This window comes from Chanodichthys erythropterus, chromosome 23, assembly GCF_024489055.1.
Source record: "Chanodichthys erythropterus isolate Z2021 chromosome 23, ASM2448905v1, whole genome shotgun sequence".
Classification (NCBI taxonomy): Eukaryota; Metazoa; Chordata; class Actinopteri; order Cypriniformes; family Xenocyprididae; genus Chanodichthys; species Chanodichthys erythropterus.
In genome coordinates this window covers 25231850-25245629 of record NC_090243.1, presented here as the reverse complement: position 1 = coordinate 25245629, position 13780 = coordinate 25231850, and the positions used below count along the sequence as shown (strand labels likewise).

The 13780-nt window shown below is 36.8% G+C and overlaps 1 protein-coding gene across 2 annotated transcripts in view; it reads left to right on the top strand.

Annotated features, from left to right (window-relative positions):
* Positions 1–13780, top strand: part of plod2 (procollagen-lysine, 2-oxoglutarate 5-dioxygenase 2) — a 58653-nt gene that overhangs the window by 15003 nt on the left and 29870 nt on the right. For both annotated transcript variants that reach the window (XM_067378016.1, XM_067378015.1), the window contains exons 2-4: positions 5560–5651; positions 7532–7668; positions 10635–10798. In XM_067378016.1, the coding sequence (XP_067234117.1) occupies positions 5560–5651; positions 7532–7668; positions 10635–10798 (393 nt within the window). The remainder of the gene's footprint in view (positions 1–5559; positions 5652–7531; positions 7669–10634; positions 10799–13780) is intronic.

The window sequence follows — 13780 nt, the reverse complement described above, 5'->3', positions numbered from 1 at the left end:
TCTTACCTAGTGAAACCATCGCTCATTTTCTGAAAAAAAAATTAAAATGATATAAGTTTTAACCAGAAATGCTCATCTTGGACAGGCTCGTTTGGCCTGTGGAGGGCAGTATTGCGCTTAGCAGCGTCTACACTGCTGGAATTCAAATAGAGGAGAAGAAGAAGAGAGCTAGTTCAAGATGAGCATTTCTGGTTAAAACTAATATAATTTTCAATTTTTTTCAGAAAATGAGCGATGGTTTCACTAGATAAGACCCTTATTTCTCATCTGGGATCGTGTTGAACAATTTGAAGCTGCAGTGAAACTTATGACGACCTTCAACTGTTTGGTGCCCATTGAAGTCCACTATATGGAGAAAAATCCCAGAATGTTTTCATCAAAAACTTTAATTTCTTTTTGACTGAAGAAAGAAAGACATGGACATCTTGGATGACATGGGGGTGAGTAAAGTATCAGGAAAAGTTTATTTAAAAGTGGACTAATCCTTTAAACCCGAGCATTATCAGGAAGGCTATTCCAGAGTTTAGGAGCCAAATGTGAAAACGCTCTCTGTCCTTTAGTGGACTTAGATACAACCAGAAGAGTGTGAATGATTGTAGGATGATAGAAGATCAGTTCAGATCAGATAAGGCCTTATAGTTTAGTAGCAATACTTTATAATCGATACGGAACTTAATAACCAGTGTATAGATCATGAAATTGGTGTTATAAGAGTGTATTTTCTTGACCTAGTAAGAACTCTAGCAGCTGCATTTTGGACCAATTGTAGATTGTTTATTGAGGATGCAAGACAACCTGCTAGTAATACATTCCAGCACCCAGTCAACCACCCAGAACACCTTTGCAACCGTAATCTTCCTGTGAAATCTTGTATTTGAGCCGAGGGGAATGTTTAAGTCACCTGCTTATCTTCGCATCACTGCAGACGGTGCCGTTCGACCAGCACAGCAGGAGTCGTGCATCATCACATACTTGTTGTGTGTACTGTATAGCTATGGCAACTGATTGTCTCTAAGTTTAGTGAGCTGGACTTGTGATCCAGGCCTCAATCTCTCTAGCATAACACAAAGGAAGACAGTGGCAAGTGTACACATTGTCGGCTGCTGCGATCGTTTGTTTTTAGCTGTTGTTTTAAGGTTAGGTCACTTGTGGGTCAAAGCAATTGGGGTTTATGTGTTGGCCTTAGGGGAAGACTACAGAGAGAGAATGTAACACTCCACCCCCGATCGCCCACCCTCTTCCATTATGCAAATGTCTCAAGACATGCTGGGAAATAGCCTCCAAATCTTTTCTGGTGTGACTTTCAGATCTGTGTAGCCAGAATGGAGTAGAGTCAGATGGATATTGTGTTGTGATTGATTATATACAGAAATGGATTATTGTGAAACTCTATTTTAAATGCAAGGAGAAAACATTGAAAGATGTGTGCCGGCTGCAGAAACAAGAGTCCCAGTTGTGTAATAAATTCTAGATTGGCAAAGCATAGTGTGTACAGTATGTGAATGAAAAACATTGGCGCGTTCTGAAAATAATGACATTTAGATGTCGATTCTAAACCAGATTCATAGCTCAGTATATCTTGTTTAAACAAGCAATCATTGATTTATCCAGGATTTACACATCCCACAGGAACATGTTATTTTTTTTAGTGGTTGCTCTCGTAAAGCTCTAAAGATTTCATGGAGATCTTATTGATATTTCAGTGAAGATAATTCTCCTAAAATCCCATAAGAGAAATCAAAATAGAGACGCTTTCTAAGAATATGTGTGGAGCTATACAATTAAAAGCTGAGGTTATTTGATCTTGTAAGAATTTAATAAGAAATGTAAGAGTTCATATTGAGAGTTTGATAGAAGGCTTGCATCTTTTCTGAAAATGAGGAGATGCTGAAGACCCCAAAAACCTCAAATGTAAGTCACCATTTGGTCACTATTTGAATTTCAACTTGTTGCTTCCTAGGAGAAAACAGTTGAGATGAAGAGATTGTTTCCTGCCCATGGGAGTGAACAATGATTAAAGACCCTTCAGATTTTCTTTAACATGACCCATGTTTAAGGCTGACGTAACCACTAAAGCAAGCCTTGCAGACATCATATTTCATCAAGAGTAGCAGTCCAGAAAATTTAATTGTATAGATTTCCCCAGCTGTTACTTTAAACCCAACTTGCTTTTAGAAAGGGGCTTTCTCAGACAATGAGGCTCAGTGAGACCTGGATGTTTTTAGGGTGCCGTGTGCACAAGGCGTAACCAGCATGACTCCCATTGGGTATTACATTACCATCTAAGCATCCGGATTAAACATTTACTGCATGCTATAGAACAGCATATAACTTATGTACATGAGAGGAACCAGGCCTTTCAGTCTGGAATTTGGAAGTGAATCAGAGGGATCATAGTTCAGTTAAAAAAAAACAAAAAAACAATGAAGTCTGCTTTGTGATGGTCTCCAGGGCTTTCAGCCTTTTCTTGAGAAGTCCCCACCAACTGTATTGTGTTCTTTAGAATATTTTGGCTCTTGACTCATACTCTATTCATGCTTCCATGGAAGCTGTGCACTTTTTCTAAGTTTTGAGTTCTGACTGTGGAGAAAATTCAGTGGAATTTTATCTTAAAGGCTTTAATATGCTGAAAGTATTACACTCTAATCTACAGTTGAATCATATAGTCTAATAGATGAGAAAGAGAGAGAGAGATATCTGTTGGCATTTCCATTCATTTCAATGGCATTTACTCAGATGGTCCTCCTGTAAGTATGTAACCTGGAGGCTGACATCTTTTTGTCATTGACACTCAGTTTTGTTTTGTTTGTTTTTGAGCCATGATCATATTACACAAACAGATGTATATTTTAATGCTGAAAAGAGCCAAGAGCCCTAGAATGCACACCAAAAACAGAGGGACAAACTCACTAATATTCTTTGGTAAGATGAAGAAAAAACCTTGGGACAAAACACTGCACATTCATCCTGTAAGTGTTGTTGTTCCAATATCAATAGATGGGTCGGTTTAAACATCTGACCTTGACATTTTCAGAAGGGCTCAGAAATAGATATTTTTTTTACTCACAAGTGTGAAAATCATTGGATTTTTAAAGTCAGTATGAACCAGAAGTTGCAATCAAATTTACTTCAGTAATCTGACTTCAGAGTGAAACTGAATATTAAATGAGAAGAAATAGAGTTAAGGTTAGGCATGTAGTTGATTGCCTTATAATAGCATCAAACTGACATCAGAGAAGGAACAACTTTCCAGAGGAGAAACATTTTTTTTTCTGATTTTTACCAAAGATTATGATATAAGATAATCTCTCTCTTTTTTTTTTTTCTTAACTGTGCATTAATTTACAAAAAAGTACAACATTTTAAATGTTGAGAAATCAAAATATAGTTCGTTTTTTTTTTTTTTTTTTTTTTTACTACTTGTTTGTTAATATTATATTTCCATGTTTTGCTCAGTACAAATGGGGTACTAACACTGTATTCTGAAATGGTACAGTTGAGCCATTTCATGAGGTGAGAAATCCTGTTGCTCCTGCCATAACTCCTTATTTTATTGCTGAACGTGTAATAGTGTGCTCCATTCCAAAATGAATGAAGTGAAGACACTGACTAGTTGTGACTTTTCATTCAACTCAATTTTCACGAGAAATACTGAGAAACCCACCAAAGTTGTTCCTACAGCAGAGAAAGTATTTTAAGGTGCAGGTTTTGTTTTGTTTTTTTCTAATCCAGTAAAGTCGGCAAAAAATGGTCATAATTTTGTCATAATTGTCATAATGTCCTACTCTGATTTGAATGCTCTGTTTGAAGGGGCGTGTCTACTGTGAGATTTCAATGTAAACGCCCACTGCTGTGATTGGCTGACATCTTTGCATGTGGAAATAACTTGTATTACATGTGGAATTCTCTCAAAAATGTTTAGCATGTTTTTGCTAATCATGAAAAGTGTTGATTATAGCATTACATGAAAGGTTGCAGTGATGAGCATGTAGCTGATCGTAGACATGTTGAGTGCATAAATGCAGCGATCTCGTCATTGTAACTCGATTTCTGCACACCAATGAATGCTTTCATTGTAACTAGCAGTGCAAACACGATATAAATAAGAGATTTGCTGATTCTAACAGTTTTGGCAAGAGTCCAGAACACTCACGCTGTTTGATTGACAGCTCCAGTGATTGTAAAGGGAGCGTTCTTTGATTGCTTTCTATATATAATTTAATCTCAGTTTAAATAACAGATTATTTTCATCCTACTAAGAGAAACAATGTGAAGTTGAAAGTTTAGTTACAGGTTTGATTTACTGACAATTAATGATTTTGAGACAAAAACATCTGAGTGTACATGAATCATTACATACCCGGATCCAATATAGAAGGCACAACATCATTTTTTAATCCACAACCTGGCACTGCACAACATTTTGCACTCTCCAAAGGCATAATTATCACTTAGTTGCTCGATTCACATCTGTTATTTACCTACTACTACTTGTCATGCTCGAATCAGTGGGCGGGGCTACTGAACTTTAGGTTCGTAATGTCCCTAAGCTCGTTGTAGCCTCTACCCACCGTTTGTTGTAGTCCTTAAAAAGCATTTTCTGTAAAAGAAAATATCTCCCTTTGCACTGAACTTTGAGCGTCGTAACTTTGCAGATGTTGTTTATGCTCAAACAGCAACATTACACACTAACTAAAGTTAAAAAAGTGAAATCATAATCAAGGACCCATTTAAGCCAGTCACCTGCACTGCAAATACCATGGGACAAAACACATGCTTCTGGACATGACTTTTAAATGCAAATCAAAGCACTGAAGAAGTTTTCTGAAGGCCACACCATCATGTGCAAGAACAATTGAGGTTTTATTCTACACATGCTTGTCATTTGTTTTCAATCGGTACAGCTGTAAAACCTACAGTGTTACAAGTGACGTACACACATCCTGTTTCTTACTCTTAAGTTTGCTTAAGATTTCTCTGGGGCTGTTTTCCAAACCAAGAGATGACGGATGATTGAAGTTACCCAGCCCTTCACACCCCAGTCTGGAATTTATTTTCCCACACTGCTCTACTAGAGGGTCTGTACCTGCTCACTGGCACGTCCAGCGGAAGTGTAGCGGGTGCTTGAGAAACTTAAGCCCCTCTTCTGCTAACTAACCATCAGCACCACTGTTACCACCATCATATGTAACACCAATACTCATTATGGGACATGTCCTGCCAAAACCATTTCAAATCATGGTGATTTTTTTCTTTACTCTGCATTTATCCTCTCTACAGGAGGGGATGAACTTTAGGAATCAGTCTTGTGAGTGTTGACATAGGTTTGAGGTTTGGTTGTAGCTTGGTTTGGAGTAATAAGAAACCCTTTACTTCATACTGTAGGCAAAAAGCAACATATATAGATGTTGGTAAAGAGTCTTTTAGTGAATGACAGGGTTTTGGAAAACTTTAAGAATTCTAAATATTGTTAGGTTTTTGAGGAATACAGCCCAGGAATTGTACTGTTTCTATGCTAGACATTTATTTATTTATATCTCGATTATCTTCTGTCACCAGAAAAACTGCTTGTACTTACTGTTGCAACGGAGGAGACGGAAGGCTACCACCGCTTCATGCAGTCAGCAAACTACTTCAACTTCAATGTGAAGGTAAGGTTTATTTGGTAACACTTTACTTGAAGGGGTGTGCATAAGACTGACATGACACCTTCATAATCATGACATGACACGTGTCATGAATATGAAGAAGGTTTTATGAATGTTTATGACAACTGTCATTAAGTGTCATTCGCTCAATTATGTCATTTTTAATGCAAAGATGACATTGTTTGAGATGTCTTTGTTACGACAACTTGACATAAACCAACACATCATAACCTGTCAGTGTCTTTGTCATGACAACTTAACATTAGCAAAACATCATAACCTGGCATAAACATGACATAGCAGATTAATTATCAAACTTAAAAAAAACTACTTAGCTTTATGGGTTAACATTACATTACATTATTTTGGTAACATTTCAGTATAGGGAACACATATATAAACGATTAACTATGACTTTTCCCTCAATAAACTCTTAATTTACTGCTTATTATAGTTATTTGTTAGGTTTAGGTATTGGGTAGGATTAAGAATGTAGAATAAGATCATGCAGAATAAGGCATTAATATGTGCTTTATAAGTACTAATAAACAGCCAATATTTTAGCCATATGAATGCTAATAGTAAAAGTGTTACCATTATTTTATAACAGTGTCATCTTTTTTACGAAATTTGAAATTGTCTATTATCTGACCTTCTGTTGGAGGAAAAAAAAAAAAAAAACATGAAATGAAAAATAGTCATGACACTGTTATAAAATTATTTGTCAGAGTATTGTCACTTAATGACATTTTAATGACAAGTTCAATTTGTACCACTGTACTTGAGCTCAACATACATATTTATGACACTATTATAATGGCCTCATGACAGCCAATGTCAAAACCAACCACATGACAGTTTAATGTAATGTTAACCCATAAAGCTAAATGATGTCAAGTTGTCATGACAAAGACACTGACAGGTTATGATGCGTTGGTTTATGTCAAGTTGTCATAACTCGGACATCTCAAACAATGTCATCTTTGCATTAAAAATGACATAATTGAGCGAATGACACTTAATGACAGTTGTCATAAACATTCATAAAACCTCCTTCATATTTATGACACGTGTCATGTCATGATTATGAAGGTGTCATGTCAGTCTTATGCACACCCTTTCAAGTAAAGTGTTACCGTTTATTTCAACATGTTCTCCAACCAATACCAATACCATATAGGTCGTTTGTCACTTCCCTGAAATACGAACCATAGGAGGGTTTGCTATAGTTGCGCCCCTATCGACAACAGGACATTATCATTTTAATGTATTGTTCCCTATTTATCTGTGTCATATTTCGGGTTTCGCGTAGCTCAACTGGTTGAGCATTGCAATAACAATATGCAATCATGTGATCATGCGATCGTGGGTTCGATCCATGGGAACACGTGCTCATAAAGTGTAAATGCACTATAAATCACTAAGGTTAGGTTTAGGGATGGGGTAGGTGTAGTCATTAATAAAAATTAGTTTTGGTAAATGGAAATAGGAGAAATGATGTAAAAAGTCCACACATTGCATTTAAATGAACACGCATTTTGATTGGTAATGACAGTCATACGTCATTGCATGACGACAGACGACAGACGTAACACGACACTGTCATTATTTTATGACTTCAAAACATAAATATAGCTCGTAATATGGTGCTTAAAAAAAAATAACCTATAGGGTCGTTTTTTTTTTTTTTTGAGGACAGTCTGGTTTATTTCTCACTTTAAACAATCGCACAATGCCATGTACCGGACTCTCTCACACTATTGTGCGAGAACACTGCTTCTCACATGATGGGTGCTTCATTTCTTTGAAATCATTGATAATATGCGTGCGGATGGTGGTGTAGTGGTAGTATGTTGACTGAGCTTCTGTTTGAACTGACACAGGTGTTGGGGATGGGAGAGGAGTGGAAGGGAGGTGATGTGGGTCGGTCCATTGGGGGAGGCCAAAAGGTTCGACTGCTGAAGGAAGCCATGGAGCCTTTGGCTGACCAAGATGACTTAGTGGTCTTGTTTGTGGACAGGTAGGTGTGCTTATCATTTCAATGGCTGCCTATTGGGAAAAAAAAGATGGTTGGATGATATTTATCTGACCATGAAGCTGGTTTCTTTAATACCTTGATTGGTTTGTAGATGTTTTGAGAACTCTTCAGATGGTCAGGCTGGGACCAAATATATCAGTTTAAACAAGCTAAGACCGCATTGTAAAAAGTGGTAATGTGCAAATGTTTCCTTTTATACCTGATCTAAATGTAGTTTTGTTAGTGTAACCTAATGCATTTAGGTTCATTTAGTGATGTTAAATAATATTTTTGATATGTGTTTTTATATTGTAATAAAGATGGACTGGGCAAGTCATATTGGCAACAGTAAAGCTTTTACTTAATATCTTGTTACTCTTTACACAGCACAGGCAGAGCATTGAGGTTTTCCCGACATGGAAGAACTCTCTCAAAGGAACATTACTGACAATGTCTCTTAAATTAGCCATGACATATCAACTTATAACAGACATAAATATAATAAACTAGATGTTACAGTAACACTTTATTTCAATAGTCCACTTTAGACATTCTACTAACTATAAGTAATGTTGCAACTACATGTCATTAGCGTGTTAGTAGACTGATGATCCCCCAACAGACATTCTACTCAATATAGGCAACTTTGCAAGTACATGTCAACTTATTCTACTAACCATAACCTTAACCTAACAGTCTACTAATACTGTAATGACGTTAGTTAGTTGACATGTTGTTGCAAAGTCACTTATAGTTAGTGGACTCTCGAAATAAAGTCTAACTGATCTTATAACATGAAGCAGAATAAAAAAACAACTTTGAAAATTTGAGATGCTCAGCCATGATGTACGGCTAGTGTAAAATTATTTTCTCACCACACTAAAACAACTGGTTTATGTGGAAGCTTGTTTCCACCATGGAATAGTACAATATAAAGCATAATTGCGACTTTTTATCTCATAGTTCTGGCTTTTTTTTCCAGTTCTGGCTTTTCTCACAATTGCAAGTTTATATCTTTTCCCAGAATTGTGAGATATAAAATCGCAATTGCATGTTGTAAAGTAAGATTTGCGAGATATAAACTCTCAATTCTGAGAAAAAACGTCATAATTGCGAGATTTTATTATTTATTTATTTTTGCAATTGTGAGTTTATATCTCACAATTCTTACTTTATAACACGCAATTGCTAGTTTACATCTGGCAATTCTGACAATTTTTCAGTTCTGACTTTTCTTGCAATTGTGGGTTGTAAAGTCAGATTCATAATTAAAAGATATTTTGCTTTTTTCTTGGAATTATGAATTTATAACTGACTTTATAACTCACGAGTTTATATGATGCATTTCTTGTGAGATAAAAAGTTGCAATTACCCATTTTATTTTTAATTCAGCGGTGGAAACAACCTCCCATAAGTTTAAGACATGCTCAACCTTGGGTAAACGAGAATGTATTTATTTATTATTTTTTAAGTGGGTTAGCACAGCTTTAGACTCTAAGTTATGAAGCCTGTAACAACCCTAAACTGCACTGCATGGCAACTACTAAAGCTGGGTAAAATATGAACAATCTGAAACATGGAGCAAGGCAGCCCAGGAATAAGTATTAACAATTAATAACCTTTGTGAACAATTCATGTGTGAAAAGATTAGATTTACTAGACAGTAAAAATACTGGTCCACATACCAGAGACAGAAAATGATCCAATATTCATTTCCCTATGCTGTGAATAGACTCTAATTTGCTATAAAATACTTACTTTGCCTCAATACTTACTATACTTACTGTAATTTACCTGTTTTTTATTAAAATGTAATTTAAAGTAAATGATGCCCAGCAAAATATCTAGTTTGGAGAAGGACAAAATAACTGGCTAAAAATGTATAGCTTTCCATCAACAATAACACGTGTGCCATAAGTGTAAATGCATATCCTTTTCCACCCACCTCAGTAAGATAAATATTACAGTACCATTGCCAATTCAATGGGAAACAGCAAGACTCTGTGTGAAGGTAAAACGTTCGGGCATTTGTTCAACAATTTTGTAGACCTACATTTAAAACCAAGTCTCTGGTGCCTTTTTGCTCAATTTATGCAAATCAACCATAATAAATTGCCTGTTATTTAACTTCATCATTCAAGGGAAATTACAGCATGTCAATTTATAATGAAAGTTTTTTGCTGTGCAGGTCTGGGTGTGTTCTACAGAATTGTGAGTGATTATTATGATCACAAAGTAGAAAAAGATTAGTGTTTGAAGTTAACTTCATGCTTACCTGCCACATGCAGTGCCGTTTTATCATAGGGTCATTTGCTTAAATCACCTCAAATCGAATCAAGTTCTTATTGCTGAACTCTCTGAACTCTGAAGCAGATATTTATACACACCCATATCTGGAATTACGAATTATTATATTTCTAGGTCTCCTAAACAGCTCAGAGTTCAAAGAAGTTTAGAATAACAACATTCGGGGCCGTGCGTCAGTGAATAGCTAGCCTTATGTACAAGCTAAACATTAGGAAAGTAGCTAGCAAATCAGAGTTCAGGGTTCCTCTGAAATATCTTTTACAGTGATATTTCCCTTAGAGGTGTAGTTGAGACCATAGCTGTGTCACATATTCCAGAGATGAATTTTAAGTCATGATAGAAAAAGGGAAATCATTTGTGTGCACAGGTGTTCCCCAGACGAGAGGAAACCATGGTGCCTCCCTCACAGTTTACTTCCTCTGAAGACATTTATAGTTACTAACGTTACCAGGCATATTAATAGTGTCTGAAACAGAAGACCAAAATGCCCTTCACTCCCTTCCAGCAGTTCAGTGAAAATAGACACAGCTGATTAAATAAACTGGATGTGGATTAGCAAGTATAATTTGTGCAACTGCTTGATGATGATGTCTTAAATGTGAAAATTGCTGGTAAGCGTGTTGAACAGGATAACAATTTACTTCTCCTTTCCCCTCTTAAGTTATGACCTCATCTTTGCTGGTGGACCTGAGGAGATTCTCAGAAAGTTCCAGAAGACCAATCATAAGCTGGTGTTTGCTGCTGAGGGAATCATCTGGCCGGATTCTCGACTGGCAGAGAAGTATCCTTCTGTCCGCAGTGGGAAACGCTTTCTTAACTCTGGAGGTGTGTAAAAAACGGAATGGGAAATGATGTGAAAATATGAAAGTCGCTTTGCTATTAAGTTATAAAGGTTTAGCAGACAGATGAGCCCAAAGTCATTGTATTATTGAGATTTCAACTCCTTCAATTCAGTTCAGTTGGATTTCTACATCTCTTATATTGTATCAAAACACTATGAGATATGTGATCTTACACTGATTGTGTTAAATAACCCAACAAAGGTCATGCAGAGTAATGTAAATGTCTTAATCAATATTCTATAAGGTCATAAATACCACACATAAAAGCTAGAAACATTTGTATTAACTTGAATAAATCTGCATTTACATGATATATACATATATTTTTTAATTCATAAATGAGCTTCTCACCAGTTCTGATGTCGAAACATTTTGCATGCACACACTTTTTGGCTGTTACCCCAATTTAAGCACCTTTATTGCCAATCTGGTAATGTATTCATTGTGTGCACATCTTACAATTTGATGTCAAAACTGGACTGATTTTCTTGTGTTATAGATTTTTATATTTTGCCTTCAGTAAACACAGTTTGCATTTTGCAAATGTAAGGACTAGAACAAATCATTTAGGTATATGAACAGACATTTTTAGCTTTCATGCGTCATTGCGTTCCAACATGTTTCAAACACATTGTTACCACAAGGGGCGCTATAAAGACCAGTGTGGAATAGGTTGTTTCAACAACAGTTTTGCTGAGCAAGTTAGTTAAACGGTTGACATATACAGGGGCATAGTTTGTGGGGGGGATGGGGGGGATGTAAACCCCCCCCCACCAATATTCAAATCCATCAGTTACAACCACCCAATTCAATACAACCATACCAACGTTCAACCCCCCCAAAGTTGAAACCAAATCTACGCCCTTGGACATATATATAACAGGAACCGTGAATCTGATTTAAAGGGATAGTTCACCCAAAACTGATAATTATCCCATGATTTACTCGCCCTCAAATCATCCTAGGTGTATATGACCATCTTCTTTCAGACGAACACAATCAGAGATATATCCTTGCTCTTTTAAGCTTTAAAATGATTGTGAAGAGGCCACATTTAAAAAAAAAAAATGCATCCATCCATCATAAAAGTAATCTATATGGCTCAAAGGGGGTTAATAAAGGCCTTCTGAAGCGAAGCGATGGGTTATGATATGAAAAATATCAGTTTTTATCAGTATAAATTCAAATAACTAGACATACGCATAGATTTGCAACAGAAGAGTGACCTCTGACCCGACACATGACGCAACGATGAACGCGGAAGCTCAGAGGATAGAGCAAAACACAACACCGGTCACAGATTAGAAGAAATTTTTAAGAGAAATGTCGGAAGATTTCGATACAAGATAAGAGGAGCCTCAGTTTGTTCAGTTTCAGCCTTTCTTGCATACGGTCATCTGCCGGAAGCTAGTTATTTGAATTTAGAAAGTTTTAAATATGGATATTTTTCTTATAAAAACCAATTGCTTCACTTCAGAAGGCCTTTATTAACCTCCTGGAGCCGTATGGATTACTTTTATGATGTATGGATGAATTTTTTGGGGCTTGAAAATGTATTATATGTATATGTATGATATATTTAAATATATCTCTGATTGTGTTTGTGTGAAAGAAGATAGTCATATACACCTAAGATGGCTTGAGGTTGAGTAAATCATTGGATAAAACTATCCCTTTAAGAACACATGCACATTCCGAAAGTGCACAATTGATTTGTACAATTGTTTAGTCTGTTTTAGTTCTTCACAGCTTGTAATACCTCATGGTCTTCAACATTCCATGTTATTTATATTTGCATGTTTTGCTTGTGCATTCTTTAAGCAAATCACTGGAAGACTTTATGCACATGAGGTCATGGCCTGCTGCCATTTAGCCGTATCATCATCGTGCAGTTTGCCCCAGATGCTTCTGTGTGGGTTTGTTTGGTCTGGTAGGATTTAGAACAATGCGAGGAGGGTGATTATAGAGAGCGAAGGACAAACAGTGGAATTTCATTATCGGTACAATATGATAGAGAAAGTGTTTTCTGTGTAAACGGCCAGCGGCGGCCACTCACCCTGTGGAATTTCCTGAGGGCCACCAGGCATAGTGCACTATTCATACAGAGGTCTTCATGAATGGTGCATTCATTTGAGTGTGTGTACGTGCGCGTCCATCCATCTTCCTCGGTCTCTCCATTGAAGAATGGTAACGTCAGCCCCTCTGAACTCTAAACCCTGTGGTCATTGCTCGTCTAAACTGATTCTGTCTATTTTTATCTGGTTAATTCCTGCTTTGACTACAGTGGTCACTCCGTCTTGTGTAGTGTCCTGTCGGGGCGTTGAGGCTGTGTCATTAACAGGACAAGTTTGTTTGTGTTGGACTTCCTGTTCGATTGCCTGTACATCCGAAATTGAAGGTTGGCTTTATCCCTTCAGCTGCTCCGTAGATTGCGGTGACTGCTGTTTTGTTTCGGTTGGACTAGAAATGTCATGTTGAGCGTGTTTTCGTGGAAATAAGAAAGACTGCATGGCATAGCTTGTCTCTTTCTGATCGTCCCTCATGTCAAGATTTGTGAAGGTAGAGTTGATTCGATCTGTGGGAAAAACAGCATTCTGGATTCTAGATTCAAACCACATGTCATAATGCATTACATCTGGCTTCAACTATTGCTTTCGAACCTGGGCATTATGTCAAGGGTTTTACTTTATTGCACTGTAATAAAACAAGATTCATGTCACCACATCTGAGGTGACCGCCTTGAAGTGAAGAATATCTGCTAATTTAGCGAATGAACTGACATGTAAATCATATGTGCTTGAAAACTTGCCTTGTTTAGCTTCTTCTGGATTTTAGTGGATTGATGATTCATTGAAAGATCTCCAGTAAAATCATTTGAGATGTGTCGGTGCCTACTGAACAGATTTGTACAGATTCCTACTAAAGCCTCTGGAAACATCAATTTGATGTGTTTTAAATGTTTTTC